This window comes from Macrobrachium rosenbergii, chromosome 5 (assembly GCF_040412425.1).
Source record: "Macrobrachium rosenbergii isolate ZJJX-2024 chromosome 5, ASM4041242v1, whole genome shotgun sequence".
Classification (NCBI taxonomy): Eukaryota; Metazoa; Arthropoda; class Malacostraca; order Decapoda; family Palaemonidae; genus Macrobrachium; species Macrobrachium rosenbergii.
The window spans coordinates 20918554-20941924 of NC_089745.1; the positions used below are offsets into that span (position 1 = coordinate 20918554).

At 38.7% G+C, this 23371-nt stretch overlaps 1 protein-coding gene across 10 annotated transcripts in view; it reads left to right on the plus strand.

Annotated features, from left to right (window-relative positions):
* LOC136838580 (arrestin domain-containing protein 1-like) overlaps positions 1-23371 on the plus strand; it is a 113192-nt gene that overhangs the window by 22018 nt on the left and 67803 nt on the right. For all 10 annotated transcript variants that reach the window (XM_067103781.1, XM_067103784.1, XM_067103777.1 and 7 more), the window contains exons 4-5: positions 6134-6348; positions 19933-20115. In XM_067103781.1, the coding sequence (XP_066959882.1) occupies positions 6134-6348; positions 19933-20115 (398 nt within the window). The remainder of the gene's footprint in view (positions 1-6133; positions 6349-19932; positions 20116-23371) is intronic.

Sequence of the window (23371 nt, forward strand, 5' to 3'; positions counted from 1 at the left end):
GAGGGATTGACCCCATATTAAATAACACAATCTATGAAGGGGTTTATTTTCCAAATAATTATTTTCTGCTGTGGTAGATGAGAGAATTTTTCTGACGTAATATGTACGTATGTTTCTTTTGTATGATAAATGATTTCCCTAATAAGTACTACTTTTCAAATATTAATAGTATTAATATATATATATAATATAATATTTTCCATGCATTTGTGTAGTAAATTATTTAACATTTTAAACAAACAAATAGTGATTCCCAATCTTTTTATGCTCGACTTGAGAAAGGAGAGGGGAGGTAAATGGTAGTTTACTTGACAGTTTGACATATTGGCTGGAGGGGAAGAAGTGTTGCCCTCAGAAGCTCATAGATTTGAATCTTTTTGTATTTGTTATTTTCTTCAGTTTCTCTCTCTCTCTCTCTCTAGATTTCTATTCTCTCTCTCTCTCTCTCTCTCTCTCTCTCTCTCTCTCTCTCTCTCTCTCTCTCTCTCTCAGGAAAAAAAATACTTTTTGTGTGTGTGTGCGTTCACAGTGTTTTAAAAATGTGTAACAAAGGTAATACCTCTTTGGGAGACAAAAACAAACATAAAAATTTTTTTGTGGCCAGAGAGATTAAAGAGATAAACTCTCTCTCTCTCTCTCTCTCTCTCTCTCTCTCTCTCTCTCTCTCTCTCTCTCTCTCTCTCTCTCTCTCTCTCATGTTTAAGATGACTTTAAAATTATATTAATAATATAATTTCAAAGATTAATACAGTAATAGGATGACAGTTTAAGGTATATTTGATATAGGATGACATTTTAAGTATACATTTGACATTTGAAGTTTCAAGATAGGCAGTTATAAGCATTTTTAGAGGGGGGGGTAGCAAGTATTGGTGGATTTTAACTGTTCGGGGGGATTCTGAAGCGCATCCCCCATGAATACGGGGTGTTTACTGTATTACCGTATATACAGTACTCGTGTAATGCACGACCTTGCTTATCATGCGACCCCCAAATTTTCACCCTTAAAAAATTATTTTATCGTGTATCTTGTGTATCATGCAAGTTCCTTTTTTGAGAGACCAAATTACAATAGACTAATCTCTTTTCCTCCATATCTTTATTTATCCCATCTTCTAGTTAAATAAGTGTAAAAAATGAAAGAGAATGATATAAGTAGCATTAGTAATGTTATACTCGTTGCGTAAACATGTACAGCCATAAACAACCGAAGAAGAACAGGTGTTTTGCTACAAGCAACCAGATCTGATAACAACAGCTGTTTTGCTTGCATTTCAAGCATCGTATGATAGTAAAAAATTACCTCAGTTATATTACAAATGATGTTACGTAGAATAAGACTGATACAGTAAACCCCTGTATTCGCTGGGATGCTTACACACCTCCCCCAAATAGCTAAAATCCGCGAATACTTAAAACCCCTCTAAAAACACTTAGAACTGCCTATTTTGATAGTTTAAACACAAAAACAAACCCTCTAAAAATGCTTATACTTGAGTATTTTAATAGTTTTTATCACAAAAAGTGCATTTAGTCATGAAAATTCTATGAAAATGTAGTAATTAGTGAATATTTCTCAGTGAAAAATACCGTGAATGGACGAATTATCCGCGAATATGTGTATATACGGTCCACAGAGAAATCCGCGAATAAGTGAGTCTGCGAATAGTGAGACCGTGAATACAAGGTGTTTACTGTATCTTTTTACATTATACAGCACCCTTATTCTTTATGGAGAAAAGATCAGCAAGGAAATAATGGTAATTTAAGCTGCAAGTTGTAGCTGAAGCTGAGAAAACAATGTTCAAGCTGCTAATGACTATAAATTATCATGCATTGGCAACATGGATGGAACTCCTGTAAACTTCAATATGCCATCAAACTTGACCGTAAATAAAATTGGATAGAAAAGTATTGTAATCAAAACAACTGGGCATAAAAAAAACATATTTTACTGTTGTTTTCATGCAAGTAAAAGACAAATACATTAAGCTTGTATTATGATGAAATCAAGTGAAAATAGCGAACGGAATCTGTTGATTTTTTTATAAAAAAAAAAAATCCCCAATGCCATCTATTAACGAAAAAAATAACTAAATTTAGTTCACAACGAGACGTATTTAAGTCATATTTTGACTTAAAAACACTGTATAATGAAAAATAACCTTGTCCCACATAAATAGAGTATCTAGAGATTCAGTTACACTAACTAGAAGCAAGAAAACCACCCTGAGAGTTAAATACGGGGAAATAAACTTACCTCGTAATCGCCCTCAGCTGATTTCTAAGCCAAAACATTAATTGCTATGTATGTATTTATAATACAATAGTAATATGAGAATACGAACAATATTACTGGGTGCAGTGAAGTAAAACATAACTTTTTAAAAGATCCACGGAAAACATGCATATTTGTTATGTTTGTATTTTATAATATGATACTAATACTGTATGTGAATATTATATATGGTAATTTTATATCTCGTGTATGATGCGACCCCTTTAAAATTAGCTTCAAAATTAGGTCTTTTAAAAGTTGCATGATATGCGAGTACTGTATATACAGTAGTTGCAATTTACCACAAGATTAATTTCCTCAGCTTTATTAATCCTGTACTTCCTAAAGTACCAGGATAATTACCTTTATCTAGTTGGCAAATCGGGAGGCCATTTCTGTTAGAAAGTTTCTTCTTTCTGAAAATCTCCATAGCACTTGAAAATCAGAAACCAGTCTCTAGTTTTCAAGATATAATGTGTTGTGTGAGCCAAATTCTTTGTAGACTGACATGCTTTTTCAAGATTAACATTTGAGCAAAAAAAGAAAATAATGCCATCAGACTCTGTGTCAAATCCTGTCACCAACACAGAATACAGTACAGTAATTTTTAAATCCTTGGTCAGCACAAAATGGATATCCCTTCCATTTTTAGAGTTCCTCTATATGTAACAGCAATCACCCTCACTCAATAATCAAACTGTCTCATTTCTGTTGTACATAGCATAGTTGCAGAAACCTCTCACCTTCATCCTTTTTTATTTTTAGTCTGCTTATGACTTTCACATATATCTTTTAACAGACATGATCAGTAAGTTCTCCAGAATACTATTTTTACTCTTATTATTTTTAGTGTTCTTTGTATTTATTTGCTTAGTGATTTCAGTTTTAATTTTCAATAATATAATTTTTTTATATTCCTTATTTGTAAACTGTCATATGTTACTGTACTTATTGTATAATTGTATACTTTGCATCATTGTTCTTTTGAAGCATGGTCAGGCAGGGCTCATTTGATACTTTTTATAAGTAGCCAATCAGGATAGTTTTTATAGAGGACTAACCCTGATGATGGGAAGGTAATAAATTCCCAAAAGCATGTCTGTGCCTATGCATGACATGTAAAAAAAATGTCTACAATTGTACCATATCTGACTATCCTGTTCTGTCTTTAGTAGAAGGAATATATAAGAAAAAATTGCAAGAAACAAGTTAATCACATTTATTACACAAATATATTGGCATTATGTACGTTACTAAAACACCCAAGCAATTGCAGATTTAGATCTGGGTTTGGGATCAGGTAGCACCATAGAACTAGAATTTAAGGCCCTCAGAACCTGCACTAGTACATACATCTCTTGAAGCATATAAGTGATGTAGGGAAACATGTAGTAGTTATACATAAATGTGTAATTGAATTCAATGATGGACAACATAAACACACAAGGGTTACAAGTATGAATTTACAATACAAGAACCATCCATCATTGTGTTCATTTTAATACCCACAGGGTATATAGCAAGTTAAAACCCTTGACTGCTTGTAGCACTTGTAATATGAAATTATTACAGTACATAATTACCTACACAACATAGTGTATTATTTAATATGATATAGATTATATAGTAATGATTATCACAATTACATATAATCAGTAATTAATTGCAACTTGCATACTCATCAATATAGTGTTAGACTTAGCACACATCATGTACTTCCAAAATATGCATAGGAAAGGTCATGATAGTTGAGGTCGTTTTAAAATAAATAGGGCAACACATCGCTGCAGACAGCCTTAAGAGAGGGGAGAAGATTCTTTGAAGTTGTGCCTGGATCTGTAAGCTTCTTTAATAGTGGATTATGCCATTAGTGGACCTATTCACAAGAAGTCTGAACCACAAGTTCCAAGTTTATTGTTCTGCTCAGCTGGATCCGATAGCCTGGAGCCACGCAGCACAATGGGACATCCTCATCATTTAAACCTTTAGTCTGTTCAGCTTAATCAGGCAACCTCCAGCCACTCAAGGGTAAAGAGACTAATACTCTGTTGCCTCAGTATAATTTGCACCCTGGCCTTCTTTAGTTGCTATTGGATCTTCCCAGGTCCTTGCCATTCTAGAAAGGGCTTCTGAATCAGCCACACATCTACATGTTTCATGCAGAACCAGGCACCTAGCTCCTTCACACCTAGAGGTTATCGAGAGAGGTCTGACAGGTTGAGGGTGTTTGGAAGTTGCTGCTGCAGCTGTTGCCCCCTCTTGTTAATCTTTGACCATCATCTTCTAACTGGTACTGCGGGTCAGATATTTTTGCTGGTGTGATGAGGTAGGCATCAATCCACTAAAAAACCTGTGTCTTGTGATTGTCAACCTCTTCATTCATCTATGCATCCAAAAAAAATTGCCATGTTTGCTGTTTGCTTTCAAAGGCTGCAGAGCAGCCTTCTCCCAAGTGTTGGAGATGTAGGGTATTGGGGTAGTTACATCCAGGGACTTGGAGACTTTCACTATTTCTAGAAATGAGACATCCTTAGGCCTCCAAAGCCTCACCAGGGCCACATAGGAACCACTGTGAGAGAGTTCTCTATTTTATTTTTCACAGTGAAGAATACTTTCCTTTTAGCTTTTTTTGTACTCAGGGTGTCAGTGAGTTGCACTCTGTCTGGTACTGTTTTGCATACCAGAGATTGGTTTTCACTAGGTTTGTTGTTCACTCCTAGATTTGTTGCTAAGACCCAGTCAGCCTACATTCAGGATCATACTACTGCTTCATTTGCCATTCCAGCCTCAACCTCCAACAGTGCATAAGATCTTTTATTTTGTCCTGTACGAGCCATTCAACACTACCATTGAGAAGACGAGCACATATAGGGCAAGGATTCCAGGCTGCTCTTCCCACATCAGTGGAGTAATTATGCCTTCAAGAACACTTTTTCCTACTAGCTGATATCGGTCATTCTGCAGACAGAAGAATGGGCTGGTCAAGAAAGAGTGATAGTGCATGAGATCAGGGCCTTCTCAACTTCCCTAGCTCTCAAAAGGAATATTGAGATTGCAGCCATGATGAATGCAGGCATGGGGAGATGTCAGTCGGTCTTTTCCATTTGTTTGTCATGATATCACTGTACACAAGATGAGGGGATTTTATGCAGGCCCAGTTGTTCCAACAGGACAAATTTTACTGATTGTTGAAAAAGTAATGCACTCTTCTACCTCTTCATTATAACCCTCTTCCTTTTCCATACATCATTCTTTCTTATGAGACATAGTCTCCCAGGCTTACAACCATTCATGTCATAGCTGAATGGTTAATTGATCTCTGCACATTTTTTATGATGTGAAAAAGTACAAGGGATCTACTGTACTCTGTGGGTGTTTGACTGCTCACGGTACCCCTTGAAAATTCCTTGACTCTTTGCTTCTGACTAGTTTGTCCCCGACTGCTCCATCGGATCCATTGGACCTACGTAAATGCTGGGACTGTCAGCTTGTCAACCTCCAACCTAAATTATGATTCGGGCTCTATATGATTCGTAGGTTTTTGTATATACAAATTAGGTATTTGGAATATTTTGCCCATCCCCATCTCATTCTTACTATGTCAGATCTAATTTGTGCAAAACAGGGAAGAAAGTTACTATGTCCCAAGGGGTATTATGCATGCATTGTAGCATAAAGATCTCTTAATTATTTAACTTTTTCTGCTATGATGACATCAGCAAAGGTGTGTCCATGGACATTTAGACTGCACATGATGGTTTACTATGATTTATTATTAGTCAGTATAATTATTCTGCTTAATTTAAAAAACTAAATTTTAAATTTTTGTCTAAAAATTCATTATATTTTCACCAGGCTCATCCACATCAGAACTACCACCAGGCACACATGTGTTCAACTTTAGTTTCCTACTTCCACAAGGGATTCCATCCTCTTTTGAGTCTCATATTGGCAGAGTGAGGCATCATTGTAAGGCAAAAATGGATATTCCTTGGAAAGTGGACAAGACATGCCTGCGACCTTACTCGGTCAATACTCTGTATGATCTCAACACTGATCCACAAGCAATGGTAAGAAAAAGTTTTACGTGTTTGCCCATGATATTTTACCCATGTATTATTAATTGCTATCAGAGAAATTAAACTAACTTTAATTTGACATAAACCATGTTCACCAAATAATGGTGAGCTTTCCCTGCTAGGGGAGAGCCACTGATAACCTAAGAGGACTACATTTTGCCATTCTTCTGACACTTGCTGCACATTCAATTGGAGCTGTATCAAGAGTGAAATTTGCATTTTATACAGGTAACTTACCAAGTAATTACATTGCTATCATTTCCAGTCGTGCGGCAGTGTAAAAATTTAAAAGTCATGCCAGCACTCCTATTGTTTTTGTGTTGGCGACAGCCCCGCCCACTATCAGGGAACAATAGGGAACAACCCAGTGAAAGAGCTCAATTCATTTCTGCTTGCTCTCGAGTAACATCAGTGGTTTGCAGCAGCTCTTTTTTTTAATTCTTTCATCGGTCTTTTGGTTGTATCGCAGGATCAGGTGAAGTATTCTTGCTTTAGCATAACTTTTGTTACTAGCGCTAGCATAGGTTTTTATAACCAGCTTAGTTGGACTTAATTGTGAACTCATTATGTCTGATTCCAGTTCCTTTAGTGTTCATTACTGTTGGGAGGGGTGTAACACTAGACCAGGGGTCGGCAACCTATGGCACGCGTGCCAAAGATGGCACGCCGTGTGCTTGCATATGGCATGGCATGTGATTCGAAAATGCAAAGAAAAATCCTAACAAAACAAAAAAAAATATATATATATATATATATATATATATATATATATATATATATATATATATATATATATATATATATATATATATATAGAGAGAGAGAGAGAGAGAGAGAGAGAGAGAGAGAGAGAGAATATGTATTGTGCATTATTATTCTTATCTATATGGTTTATTTCCTTTCAAATCATATGATTAAAAGTAATTTTTTCCTATGATACATGAATTAAAACAAAAACGTTTCATATTCATGATGAGGGGTACGGTACATGATTGCATCGAGATGTAGGCTAGACGAGTATGATACATGAATTGTAACAAAAATGTTTCATACTCATCACGGTGAGGGGTACGTGATTGCATCGTACTCTGCTGTTGTTTCAGTTACTCTTTAGCCACCTTACTTAACACCCTTCCCAGTTTAATTGTCGCCATGGCTACTGCGAAAAAAGTCAAGCTTGATGTCCGATCATTTCAGTCGTCATGGACAAATGACTTTGGATTTATTCAGCAGAATGACCGTGCTGTGTGTGCTCTCTGCTGCGAGAATGTCGTATGTCGCACATCAAGTGTTAAAAGACATTTGAAACAAAGCACGAAAAGACTTTCAAGGATAGTGCTGACAAAGCTGAGGCGATCAAGAAAGCAGTATCCCGCTATGGAAAACAGAGTAATGTGTTTAAAAACTTGAGTGCTAGCAAAAGTAATGAAACTGAGGCCAGTTACAAACTAGCTCTGTGTATTGCTAAGCATGGAAAGCCTTTTACTGATGGAGATTTTATAAAAGCAGCTTTCCTAGAGTGCTCTGAAGTATTATTCGATGGAATAACAAACAAACACGTGATTATCTCAAGGATAAAAGACATGCCTGTCTCAGCTAGGGCCGTGGAGAGACGTATTTCTGAAATGGCTGATAATGTAACCCAGCAGCAAACGGTTGCTTTAACAATTACACCTGTGTTCAGTGTTGCCCTGGACGAAAGCGTGGATATAAATGACATTCCCCGCTTGGCTGTTTTTGCCAGGTATAGTGACACAGAGGTACACGAGGAACTGTGCTGTCTTAAACCTATGTATGGAACCACCAAGGGAGAAGACATACTGAAGGCATTCACCGACCATTTTGAGAACAGAGGGGTAGACATAGGAAAGATTTTTGCAATTACAACGGATGGTGCTCCTGCTATGGTAGGGAAAAACAAGGGTTTCTGAAGTTGGTTGAGGAGAAAATTGGGCACCCCATTCTGAAATTGCACTGCATAATTCATCAAGAAAATTTATGTGCCAAGATCTCGAGCTTTGTTCTCAAGAAGGTGATGACTACTGTCACAAAAATAGTGAATTTTGTTGTTGCACACTCTCCTCTTATGCACAGGCAGTTTCAAGCTTTTCTTGAAGAGGTGGACAGTGTGTACAAAGATATACCTTTGCATTGCAGTGTTAGGTGGTTAAGTTGTGGGAAGGTATTGGAGAGATTTGTGGGATGCTTTGATGAAATCAAGGTTTTCTTATCAGAAAAAGGCCAAGACTATCCTGAGTTGGAAGACGGAGATTGGATTGTGAAACTTATGTTTCTCTCAGACATCACCAAACATCTAAATGAGTTCAATCTTCTCCTGCAAGGTGCAGGAAAAACGGTATTGGATTTGTACGATAATTGGAAAGCATTTGTTGCAAAGCTTGCAATCTACTCAACAGATGTGGAAACCGGCTCTTTCCGTTATTTCAAAAATCTGAAAAACTTATCTTCAATGCATCCAGTCAACACTTCTGATCTACAACTGTACATGCAAGAATTAAAGTCAGAATTCTCAATCAGGTTTCAAGATTTTCAACACATGGGCCCAGTGTTTTCATTTTTAATCAGACCGGACACCTTTAAATACAGTGACTTGGACACGACTCTCTTTGAGTGGATGGAAACTGAGGAATTAGAAATGCAGTTAATCGACTTTCAGGCCTCAACATTGTGGTCAGCTAAATTCAAAGATCTTCGAGAAATACTGAAAAGCAGTAAGAATGATCATGCAACATCCATCTTAAGGTCTTGGGCATCACTACCTGATAAATTCAATTGCATGAAGAAAGTAGCTTTTGCACTGCTATCAGCGTATGGATCCACATATCAATGTGAGCAGATATTTTCACAAATGAAGCACATCCTCAGCCCTCATCGCAGCAGGCTTACAACGGATCACTCTGAGGGTTGCGTGAAACTCAAGGTGTCGAAATATTCACCTGAAATTTCAACTTTGGTCAAAGGGAAGCAAGTGCAAGGATCGCATTAATACTAAGTGTATAAACTTCAAACCTAAAATAGTTTTTGTTACAGACAATAATAGATGCAGAAAATAAATAAATAAAAATTATATTTGAATTACATTTATTGTATGCATGTTCAGGAAAATACAATATAATTACAATGGCTATTACAGTACAATTATGATTTTAATTTTCCTATCCCCAGGATATATGTATATTATCTATAATAGTGCTTGAAAAATAGCACCTGGCACGCAAGGTACTTAAAAAAAAATGTATTAATTATTAACTGGCACAGAGTGTTCAAAAGGTTGCCGACCCCTGCACTAGACTGACCAAATTTACTTACGACTCTCACATGATTTGTGTTAATTGTAGAGGCCATTCATGTTCAATAGTGGATACATGTGATGATTGTAAAGACTGGAGTGAAAAGCAGTGAAAGGTTTTGCAGTCCCACCTTGATAAACTTGATAGGGATAGGAAGAGGAAGACAGCAGTTAGAGCAGCTAGTAGGCCTCATAGCATTGATTCTACTTGTAACCATAATGCTGAAAATGTTCCTTCCATTCCTCCTTCCCCCTTTTCAGCATTATCTCCTATCTCCAATCCTCCTACTTTTGTACCACCTACTCCAGTAACTGGCTCCCATGCTTCTGACCCTAATGCCATTGCCAGTGTCGAAGGTAGAATCGATTGCAAGTTTGATCTTATGGTAAGTTCTATGGTGGGCCCCGATCCCACTGGCTCTCCTAGATGAAGGTCACTGTCACACTCCCTTGAACCTGGGAGAAGACATACTTGAGATCCAAGGGAGGCTGGTGGGGTTTGCCCACGGGTAGTCGCCCCCTCAGTCGGATCTGCAACTCAGTCTGCGACTTCAGACAGCCGTTGGAAAGGCTTCTCAGTGAATGTGAGTGAGTTGTCTTCTGACTCGGACAGTTTGTGCCCCGACAAGAGGCGCCAATGGTGCTTTCCAGGGGAGTCATGCCCGTTGAAGAGACATGGGGAAGATGGATCCCAGTCTTCTCCTGTTTCCTGCAAGCAGTCTAAGGAGACTTCCTACAGTCCTCAACCCTCCTGCAGCACCTGGCCTAGTCCGCAGTATCGTTCTCCTGAACGCTTGTCCTCTCATCAGTATTTGACACTCCGGCGCCAGAGCTTTAAGAAACTGTCCTCTTCCAGATGCCACTCACTTTCCGGGCACCCAGTATCTTCATCCAAGCGCTCAGTACCAGCAGTCTCTTCTGAGCACCCGTTGTCTGCTTCTGAACACCTGTTGTCCACTTCTGAGCACCCTCTGTCTCCTGCACTCTTGGCACCAGTTCTGGATAAGTGCCCAGCGCCAAACACGTGTTCCGCTCTTCCTTTTGAGCTTTCCTACGACAGAGACTACAGATGCTTCCTTGGAACCCATCAAGTGGCAATTGGCAGATATCATGGGTTTTTTGCAGAAGGCCCCAGCGTTGTTTAAACCTCCTCAATACCCTCAGTTGTCTCCAATTTCTTCGGATGAAGAGGAGGTCGATATTAAGAACCTTCTACATCGGGGTTGTCCAGGTCTTTTGAGGTTTTTCTTGGCCAGTTATCCAACCTTCTTTGCCCCAACTGCTCCAGTTTCCCCTGCCTTGACTTTTCTCATGAGGAATCAGCCCAAAATCAGCACTTGTCTGCCTAAGATGGTTTTGTCCTCTTCCTCTAAGAAGGCCTTAAGGGAAGTCGATAACTGGCTTTTTCAGAAGAGCGATCAGGGCAAGGCTACCTTTACCTTCCCTCCTTCCTTGCTTACTCGCAGAAGGTATTTGTCCTACACCACAGGAGAAGCTCTCTCCCTGGGAGTTGCTACCTCCTCCCAGAGGGACTTCTCAGGCTTAACTGACTTGGCTCATTGTTCGGCCTTCTCTTCTGCTAAGATTATGTTTTCGGCAGCAGAGTTAGACCACCTTGTTAAAAACATTTTCAAGGTGTTTGAAGTCCTAAGCTTTCTCAACTGGACAGTCGGTGCATTGACCAAGAAAATTGAAGACTGCCCGGACTTGCCGAAGATTTCTCCGCAGATTGGCTAGGAGTGTTGTCTTGTGAAAACAAGGCAGTTAGAGACAGATCCCTTGAACTAGCTGCCCTTTTCTTGATGGGAGTAATGAAGAAGAGGGAGTTATGGTGCCCCTGCACAACAAGGGAGTGACTTCAGTACAGAAATCGGCATTGCTCCTTTCTCCCTGGGACCACTCGTACCTATTTTCTCCGACCGCGGTAAAGGAAATAGCCACAGATCTCAAAGAGAAGTCCAGCCAGGATATTCTTTCTTGGTGTTCAAAGCACCCCAAGGAGCCTGCTCCGTTTGGTGCTAAGATGACCTCACCTCTTCACCCCCAGCACTTTCTTGGGGCTGGACAGAAGTTTCCCCTCTAAGTCCCGTGCAATGGTATGTTTCTCAGTGAGATCATTCAAGAAATCCTCCTCCAGACCCTCAACCAAGAAGTGATGTGCATGTCCTTCGCGCGCCTGTAGGAGCTAGACGTCACCTTTTTTGGGAAAGGTGGAGCATCAGAGGAGCAGGGCCATGGATTGTTCAGGTTTTGAAAGAAGAGTATGTCATTCCCTTCAGGGAGTCTCCTCCCTTAGTTACCTTTCCAATTCCATTGACCGCATATTTGCAAGGCTCCACAAGGTATTTGGCCCTTGCTGCAGAATTTGCTTCCCTACTCTGGAACGAAGCCGTAGAGGAGGTAAAGGACGCCTCTTCAGAAGGGTTCTACAACCGCCTCTTTGTGGTCCCCGAGTCATCGGAGCGTTGGAGACCTGTCCTGGATGTCAGCACCCTGAACTTCTTTGCCCAGAAGATGAAGTTCAGGATGGAGACGACCCAGTCTGTATTATCATCCATTCATCAGGGTGACTGGACACTCGACATACAGGACACTTACTTCCATGTTCCAGTACACCTGGAATCCAGGGAGTCTCTAAGATTTCGGGCCTTATGCTTTGGCCTGTCCACCTCTCCACAAGTGTTCACGAGGGTTATAGCCGCCCCCCCCCCACCATCTTCTAAGGATCAGCGTCTGCCTCTACCTGGACAGTTGGTTCCTCTGTTCATCAACTTCTCCTTGCCCAAGCGCTAGGAATCCTTATCAGTCACCAGAAGCCCCAAATGTCTCCCGACTCAGGAGATTCTACATTTGGGCATGAAGATAAATTCTTAGACTTTTTGGTTTTCTCTGTCTCAAAGAGGATAGAATCTTGCCTGCAGACAGTCTACAGTTTCCTCGATCTTCCATCCTGCTTGGCCAATTGGTGGATTAGCCTGTTAGGGACACTGGCCTCCATCGAACAGTTTGTAAGGCTAGGCAGACTCCACGTGAGAGTGCAGTAGTTCTTTTTCAGGGCCAGCTGGAACAGAAGAACACATCCCGGCTCCTTTGTATTCCCCATCACGAAGGAGATCAAGTTGGACCTGCATTGGTGGACATTCACAGAAAGACTTTCGGAATGGAAGTCGATGCTACCTGTGAACCCAGACCTAAGCTTATTCTCAGACGCCTCAGATTTAGGTTAGGGAGCCGTCCTGGGGAATAAGGAGGTTTCTGGGTCATGGTTCCCAAGTCAGCAGAACCTTCACATAAACATCAAGAAGCTAAAACCCATCCACCTAGGCCTTTTAGCCTTCTCAGACTTGGTCATCATCAAGACTATCGTAGTGAACTCGGACAACATGACAGCTCTCGCCTACATCAAGAAACGGGGTGGGACTCACTCCTTTTCCCTCTGGGAGGTGACGAGGGGTCTCCTACTTTGGTCAGACCAGAATCGAATGAGATTAGTGACTTGCTTCATCCCAGGGAAGATGAATGTCCTAACGGATTGGATGAGCTCAGTTGTTGGTGACAAGTCGTCCTTATGGAGTGTACACTAGGCTCACAGGTCTGCGACCGCCTTTGGAAGGTGTGGGACAGACCACTGCTGGATGGATCTGTTTGCCACATCGAGGAACCACCGTCTTCCTCTGTTCTGCTCTCCGACCCCGAACCCTCTGGCATGGGCGACAGATTCCATGTTACAGAATTGGTCAGACCTGGACCTTCCCGCCATTTCAGCATGGTCAGGGAAGTCATAAACAAGTTTCACTCACACTCCAGTGTGACAGTGACCCTGATTGCTCCATTCTGGCCATGAAAGGAATGGTTCCCAGATCTTCTGAGTCTTCTAGTGGACTTCTCCAGGCTACTCCTGCAAAGTTCTCATTTGCTCAGACAACCGCACTTCAGGAGGTTCCACCAGTGATTATCTGCTCTTGCTCTGACGGCCTTCAGACTGTCCGAAGACTTGTTAGAGCAAAGGGCTTTTCAAGAGCGGCTGCAGAAGCCATCACTAAATGCAGATGTCAGTCATCCGCCAAACTTTACCAGTCTAAGTGGACAGTCTTTCGGAGATGGAGTACTAGATGTAACATCTCATCTTCTAAGACAGCTGTTACTGATATAGCGGGACTTCCTTCTCTTCTTAAGGAATTCCAAAGGACTCACTTCTTCCACAATTAGAGGATACAGAGCTATGCTTAGTTCTGTTTTTAAACCTAGAGGGTTAGAGTTATCCTCTAACCAGGATCTCTCTGATCTAATTAAGTCTTTTGAGATGTCCAAACAACCAGATAGAGACACTGTATCTTGGAATCTTGATTAGTACTTAAATGGCTAACAGGCCCTCCCTTCAAGCCTCTCCATTCTGCCTCTCTTAAGAACCTAACCAGGAAGACCCTTTTCCTTGTCACTTTGGCCACAGCCAAGTGCATTAGCAAACTTCAGGCCATCGACAAACAAGTAGGTTTTGCTCAAGGAGATGTTGTCTGCAATTTTACTCTGGGCTTCCTGGCTAAGAATGAGGATCCTTCTAAGCCTTGGCCTTGCTCATTCTTAATCAATAACCTTATGGATATCCTCAGTCCTGAAGAGGAAGAAAGAGTTCTGTGCCCAAGTTGGGCTTTGAGATATTAATTGGACAGGACAGCCAAAGTCACGGGACCGTCCAATAACCTTTGGTGCTCGGTCAAAAATCTCTCCTGCACCCTGTCTAAGAAAGCATTTTCATTCTTCCTTCAAGATCTCATTATGGAGGCACGTGGTAGGATTCGAGAAGAGATTCTGCCGTCCTTTAAGGTCAAGGTACATGACGTCAGGGCAGTCACCACATCGTATGCTTTTAAATACAATATGTCTCTCTCCTCAGTTGTACCACCTCGTATGCTTTTAAAAACAATATGCCTCCCTCCTCAATTGCACAGGCGACTTACTGGAAGTGTGAGTCTATTTTTGCTTTGCATTGTTTACGTGACATTGAAACAGTATGTGATAATTGCAGTATCCTGGGACCATTACGGTGGCTGGCATGGTATTAGGGGAGGAAGCATAGGAAGCATTCCTTTTTATCCTTCACCTCTTTGCCTTGATGAGGGTATCGAGTTTCTGGGGAGTCTCGGGGTACGATGTACTTGGAATGCACACCAGTTTTTTAGTGGATGGGTGGTTGTATTTTAATTTTCAGTGTAGGTGACAGTGTTGTCTGGTCATTGTTTTTTATGGTACTGCACCTAGAGCAAGGGCACCTGTCTTTTGTCTTTGCAAGTCATTGGACTCTTTCCTTCGCTTCAAAGCCTCACTTGAAGTAGAGGCACCCCATGGCTCTTACGCCATGCTACTACGGATTAGGAGAGCACCGACCAGAGGCAGTAAACACCTGCAGTAGCTCCTTAATCAGGCAGGGAAAAACAAGCATTGTACCAATGTTAGCAAAATTTTTCTATTTCAAATTCATTACCATTACTGAATGTTTTGGAGTAGAATGTGTCCATGTAACCCCCCACCTGTCGTGTTACTTTAACCCTTTTGAAGGGTTAAAGTATTGTTTGTTTGTCGTTTTAGGATATTGAGTGTCAGGGTTTTTCCTAACAAACATTTTATATAGGTAAAATTAGTGTTGGTGTTTCCCCAAGAGTTCGAGTGGTGAGATCGGAGATGAATCTTGGCTATATGTTAAATAAACTTATCAGCCTATTGACTGGAATGTCACAAGTACTTACAGGCAGTCCCTGGTTATAGGTGGGCTCGGTCATCGGCGATCCTGTTTTTCGGCACTTGTCTGGCGACAAAAATTGGCGATTTTCAGTGCCAATATGCGCCGATTCCTGTTTATCGGCGCCAATAATCACATATTGGCACCAATACGTACCTAATAGAGGCACTGATAACTGAAAATCAGTGATTTTCACTTATCGTCACCGCTGTCGGAACGGAACCCCCGCCGATAACTGGGAAATGCCTGTAACTGTTTTCTGTGATCAGTCTAAGAGGTTAATTCCAGTTTTTTAACATACAAAATACTTTTCTAATGGTTTTCTTCTAATTTGTTATATATCTTTCTCAACTCATTTTGACTCTTTTGATAATTTGGTTATAAGATTAACATTTCATATAAAATTTGATTAGCTGATATGCTGATCTTGCTGTTTGCTACTATGTCTCGAGAATACACTCATGCATGCATCTCTCTCTCTCTCTCTCTCTCTAATATAGACACATTTTGTGAATTAGCCAAAAGTCAGAAAAAAAATGTTTTTAAAAGTTGTCTCTCCTGTTTTATTTCCATTGTTTTCTGTCAGCTGATCTTGCTGTTAACCACTATGTATTGAGGATATGTATGTATGTACATATAACCCCCCCCTGTCATTTTTATTGTTGGCAATTTTTTGTAAATTAACTAAAGTAAAAAAATATTTATAAAAGTTCTTTCTTTATTTTACTTCCATCAACTACTCTTGCTGTTTACCACTATGCGTCGAGAAAGTGTATGTATACCCACGTTTGTATCTCTCTCATTTATGGTGTGGACATGTTTTTTGCAAGTTAGCTAGACGTCAGAAGAAAATGTTGCTGAACTTTATTTGTTTTCATCAGCTGCTCTAACTGTTTACCAGAGAATATTTATATAAACACACCTCTCTTGTGTATTTTTTGTAAATTAGTTAGAAGTCAGAAGAAAATGTACAACTACTGGTATTATTTACTCACACCAGTGTACTAACTGCCACAGAATTTGAGATCCTTTTTTTATTTTAAAATTAGTCCTTGCAGCATTTAAGTAAATTTTAAATACATGGACACACAGCTTCATATTTTTGAAAGTTTGAAAACAGATATTTGTTTGTGGAATACCTGCTGTATGTTGTTCAAGGTTGGTAAAATACAGATGAAGACTATAAGTGCATTGTGAATATAGCATAAAATGCTCATGGAATTACTGTATAGTATATTCAGTCACTTCATGATTGCTTTGTAAATGCTAAGTATTGCATCTTTTATATTTGGTCAAGTGTTTAACAGATAAATAGGCCTCATTTTAACGCAAGTTCCAACAGCAGTTCCCAGACCTGTTGCACCTATTATTGAATATTTTGTAGCAAATTATTAAACTAACTTCCTCAGGCAGCTTCACCTCCAGAGGTCCTGCCATAATCTCCAGTTATGGAATGTAAATGCCAAGAAATGATTTCGTAGTCTTTTAGATAAAAATGGATTTTGCAGTGTAATTTGAATGCCTGAACCACATGTATAATTTGTACCTAGCAGAGTGGGCCAAGTTTTTCCATTGATGTTGAGGAAAGCACATTTCCTTTCAGGGATGCTAGGTATCATTCTTTTCCTAAGCGAATTGAATAACTTGGTCTTGTCAGCAGTGAAAGTATACAGATCAGCATTGTCAAAAGTGATAATGCCCACAGGTATCACCCAAAATCTTAAGAACCAGTGAGATAACAGCATATCTGATAAGAAGTCTGATAAGAGTGGTTTGAGTCCAAGCATTGTCTCAGATTTGCATATCTACTAGCATTTGTTCATGCCAACAGGGTGAACTTTTAGAATTCCTACACTTACTGCCAAGAATTAGGTATCCAGAAATCCAGATGATATATCTCCATTGTTTGCCTTGTGAACATTATGGCATTTTATGAAAGAATTCAAATTGGAGGTTTTATGGAAGAGTTCAAGTTGGAGATTTTATGGAAGAATTCAAATTAGAGATCTGTGCCCATCCTGTGCATACCTGTAGAAAACCAAATAGTACAGAACCAATTATTTCCGTGAACTTCCAATGCAATATTGCCAAGAAATGTGTATCCTTTTTGGTTAATAAAGATAATTTGAAACTTTATGAGACAATGCCTGCAGGAGAATTTGATTTTGTCAACATTGAAGTACCTAATGGAAGAGTGTTATCTACTGTGTAGACATTCTTTCTGCAGAAATGTGTATTGCTCATGCCCAAGTTATCAAACCAGAATGTTGGCAATGCCAGTCTGCTTTCACTTAGGTAATTGTTTTCTTGGGGCTTCATTCAATTTTTCCTGGTGACATATTTTTATAGGGTCAATAGCTTGTTGTTAGATGTTGATTTTCTTGATCATACATCACCATTTACCTTCTCTAATATGGTAATTTTCACTCCATTGAAAACTTGGTATGTAACTGCACACTCATGAGTTTCCCCCATACCCACCCTTTTTACTGTACCCACTTGAATACAATTATTTTAAGGGCAAGCACAATATATAGTTTAATGATAACCGTATTCAACAAAATAAATAAAAGAACATTTCATAATAAAATTCAGCATAAAAGATGAACAAAATCATATGTCACCGCGGTGATGCACAGCTGACTTGAGTTAGAGGGAGGGAGCATTTATATTGTTGAGGAGAGAAGGAGAGAGTAAAAACATTACTCCATGTACGTAAAAGCAATAACAATTCACATAAAAAAAAATAAAAAGGGAATTTCACAATAAATTTAACATAATGATACAATATAAAGCAAGTCAAATGCAATTCAGTAACAATAAAAAATCGAAAGTCTTACTTGAGTGAGTGTTGGGATTGCGCTGAGTGAGACAGTAGTGAGGAGAGGGAGGAGATGGTGGCGGGTTATTAGATGGGAGATGGGGTCCGCTTCCGACTGACTTTCCAGGTGGGGATGGGCTCTATCACTACATTTTGCCCGTTTCTTTCACTTACACTCAATTCGCCCAAATCACTTCTTTTTATTACAGTAAAATGCCCATCGAGTGACACTTGCTTTTAATGATTTTTTAGCTCTGTAAAAGTAACTCATCCCTATATCATGAAAGACACTGGCTCTGAGTTCAGCTTCTGCACGCCTCTGATTGTTAGTTTAAATGACTTCCTTATGAAAAGTTTTTTTATCTTTTCTTTTCTTACTTGCATTCTTTACTTATTACATATTTGTTTGCAAAATCTTCATGTTTATTGGATTCTAATTTTAAACTGCCATTTGCCAACAGTAAGTTGATGTGTTATGGCATAATTAATCTCCTTCTTGCACTCAAGATCCAAGGGTTAAAAACAAGTCGACAATCATACACACGTGAGGGGTTGTTTTCACATCTGCTGGATGCTGATTACTCTCTCTCTCTCTCTCTCTCTCTCTCTCTCTCTCTCTCTCTCTATATGTACATTCACACAGACACAATCGGACACACACACACACACACACACACTCTATCGATTCCTTTAATTATCCTTGCAAAATATGAATAAAATTGATTTTGCGACCATTTTGGTTCCCTCAAGGGCATCCTGTCTCTCCTCCCTCAATCCCAGCCAGCTGCATGCCAAGGAACCACTGTAGATGGTAGACCATAAAAGTTACCTTAAGTCTATGAGTAAAAGTATTTGGGTGGTTTCTATACTGATCTTCAAACCATATTCCGATCTGATGAAATGCTGATGATTTCTTATATATCTCCCACTAGAATAACAATTCTGTATATGTAGAATAAGAATGATCATATGCCAAGTTAGAAAAAATGTTCAGGTTTCAAAAGCTTAAACCTTATATTTCACTTGGGGTCTGGCATCCCTCCAAAAGTAGGTAAACTGGGAGTTGACAGATTGGAATAATATGGTCTGCTGGGCCACAGTTTCAGGTTTGGTTGTTTTGCAAGGTTATTGGCTCCTTAATGTATTATGGTGAGAGTTCTAGTCTTATATCAGCATGACTTTATTTGATAACTAAAGTAACAGATTAGTGATTGCAGGAATGCTGAACACTAAATGAAGGTTAATTATATTTTACTCTAACAAGCGCAATACAGTAACAATGAATGAAAATGTCTCAAACAGAAAAAGATGAACTTTTAATCCAAAACCTCATCACCTCATGGTAGTATGTTTGGGAAAAAAATGACATACAACTATTCAGTGATTCCAGTGCCAAATATGCATACATGTAAGTGACACAGATAATGATAAGGTGAATATACCACATAAAGTACAATAATTTTGATACCAGAAGTAAATAACCCGGTACTGTAAGGTGGAGCACCTAGAAGTAAAGAGGTGCTTGTGGATGGTTACTAAATTGAGGCTTCTTGAACATGACAGAGCTGTGCCATGTTCTTGTTATGCACTCTGGTTGTCCACTAAATGAGTGTGTTAGCATTTCAGTAATGTAAGAGGTTTTTATCTTTGAAATAGTAAAGTTTTTGAAAAATTATACATTAATGACATACTTCAACCTTTTTACAGATGAAGATTGAATGTAACAAGCATGACTACATGTGCTGTTTGTGGTGTAGAAGTGGGCCACTATCACTGGTCTTGAGAGTTGATCGTTCAGGGTTTGTTCCAGGTGAAAATATGAGCATCAACGCTGAGATTTCTAATATGACACGAGTTAAGATTAACTTTTCAAAGGCACAAATCCACCAGGTATAGTACTTTGTTTTTACTATGTTGTATAAAATTTAAATGACAAACCCATCAATCATAACAGTCTTAATTCACAGTGTCGAATTACTCTAGACACGTAACCTCACAATTTTTGGAGGAAAGTAGTTCAAAAAGTGACTGTTGATGAATGAGGGCCTTGAACTTACCAGCAGGAAGTAACCACCTTCCTCATTCTTTTGCACATTTTGTGGTTAACAACAACCACCAGAAATCTCACAAGCGGTTGCTGTGTCAAGTTTAGAATAGAAAATAAAGTTAATTTCATTCACATTTTTTCCATTTTCATTACCTTGTACTCTTTCTTATTTTATTCTTTTACTGTTTTGGATTAATTGGAGATAACCTATTGCTGATTACTCTCAAACTGCTCAGACTGTGTTTTCTGGCTGTCTGTAATTCAGTCAGTTATTACTAATGTTGCCTTGCATTGAATTTCTTCTCGCTGTTTCTCAAGTGTAATTCAGTAATTTTCTTCTCCTGATATTGTATGTAATTCCTATATCTGTTAGTGGTTTTTTATTTGCAAACTACCAAATGAGTTGGTTTGCAGATATTGCCCTGAGGTTTTTCTGTCATTTACCTCAGGTTTGTTATAAATGAAGTACAGGTGATGGTATGCTAGGAACATTATTTTTTGGGTTATGTATATTGTTATATTCTGAGGCTGGTTGGAAGAATGAAATTGGATTTTACTGTCATTTGCCTTAGGGGCCAACACCTAGTGCTCAGAATATAGTTAGTTATAAATGATTTGTTTAACCAGACCTCTGAACTCTTTTAGGGTTCTTCTCAGGCTGAGAATATAAGCAATAAATGTAATGATTAAGGTGACTTGCCTTGATATCACATCTATTCAAACAGAGAAATGGGGGTTGCCTTTCAAACCAGTCAATTAACTTTAAATTGAATTTATTTACAAACTGAGCAATCAGGAAATTAATATGAAATGGCTGACTGAGCAGCAAACAAGGCACGTACAATGTGCAGTAAAAGCAAGACTGTGTAGCAAATAAATAAATCTGAAAGGGCTACAACCCTGAAAGAGTTTGACTGCTGTTGAGACTGGCTGCTACTTCTAAGTTTAGCGCAACATGAACACAGAGGGGAGACTGTCTCAAGTGCCCCTGGACCGCTGATAGAAGACTCTTGCATGTAGCAAGATGGCAGTTAAACGTCTAAGGCTGTTTGGTTCACATGGGCAGGGACAGACCACTCGAAGCATTTAGCTAAATGCAGAAACTTTCAATTAAACATCCCACTGAAGAATCAAAAACCCATAAAATTAATCAAATCACAACCTCATCAAATCAACCCTCAACAAGACCAAAGAATAGTAATAATAATAAACCTAAAAATTCAAATAAAAATTTTGTGCCAGCACATCGGAGATCCAGTATGCCTATACCAGAAATTCCTAACAAAAATATTTCAACATCCAGTAATGGAAGCATAGTTGGGACCCAGAGATTAGAACCATTCCTTCAACACTCGGAACATGATTTATCTTGCGGATGTCAAGAGTGTTTCATCATTACGTACAATCGTTTACCTAACAAAAATGAAAATATAACCCGAAATTTCATAAATAACTTTACTAGGTTCCGAAAATGCCGTTTAACATTCCATCAAGATGGTGAACTATGCTCAGAATCCTTAAAACTAAAGAAAAACATGATAAAAACTCAAATATATTTGCTAATAAGGAAATATGAAGAAGAACCAATCAATGCATCAAATATTCAGCAATCAAACCTAGCTGCAAAGAAACCACAAAGCAGCACAAACTCCCTTAAAATGTTACGGGATATAGCTAAATCATCAATTAACTTACAAAATCTAACGCCAATCCCACCAAACAATGACCAATAAAATAATTCAGTGGAACATGAATGGATTTTCTACTCGGCTTCAGCTAGGTGAAATCCAGATAATACTAAAGGAACATAAACCTGTTTGCATATGTCTACTGCATATTGGTACAACTCCTAAGAACTTTAGAAACTATAAATTAGCTTGCCACTCACCAATAGCGGATGGCAAGCTAGGAACAGCTATATATGTTCATAACGATTCAACTTATGAACCCTTAAATATTACATCACTGTCATATCAAATAACTGCAATCAAATTGCATATGCCAGACAATCAAATTATCTCTATACTAAATCTATATAATCAGCCAAATTTTAACTGAAACTTTAGTGATTTACCACAAATAGTAAATAATGTAAATGGCCCCCTACTAAAAGTAGGCGACTTTAATGCCCATAATCCATTGTGGGACAGCGCACATGCTAGTAACTTGGCCGGCTCAAACATTGAGAATTGCATAAATGTTCAGAATTTACATTGCCTGAATGAAAGTGATTCACCAACGTACTTCTCAAAAACTCATTTAACCTTCTCCTCAATAGATATTTCATTATGCTCACTGGAATTAATTGAAAAACTGGAATGGAATGTCCTAGACGACTCATATACTAGTGATCACTTTCCAATTGTTTTGAATTATTTGAACAACCAAAAACAATCATTTCCCATAAAATATAACTTACTGAAAGCTGACTGGGATAAATACAATTTACAAACTAGAAATATCCCTCCCTGCCCATTAAATCAAAACAATAATGTCACAAATGATTTCTTTTCCAGTTTTGTAATCAGTGCTGCAGATAAATGCATCCCCTAAACTTCTTCAACCCCTAATATATCCCCCGTTCCATGGTGGTCTAATAATTTATCTCTCTTAAATCGAACCAAACACACACTGGCACGTAATTTGAGTAGACTAATGTCTAGATTAAACACCCTTAATAAAAGGCCCTTGTAATATGAACAAACTAAATAAGATAATAGTTATAAGTATAACTATTGATCACATTAAACCACTTTACAATAAATATAATGCAAAATTTCGAAAAACAATAATATTCGAAAAAGCTCAGTCGTGGAAAAATTATATATCGGAGTTGTCACCAAATACTTCAATTAAGGAAATATGGCACAAAATCCGTAAAATCAATGGTAAACATGTAAGACCACCTAGAAACCCAATACTATATAATGGCAAACTAAATCATAACCTACAAGATATTTCAAATATATTAGCCAAACATATAGAAGATATTAGTGCTTATTCTAATTTAGATGAACACTTCAAAAGAATTAGAACACAAAAACTAAATCATACACTTAATTTTGAAACTGATGAGGACCTTGATTATAATCAAGAATT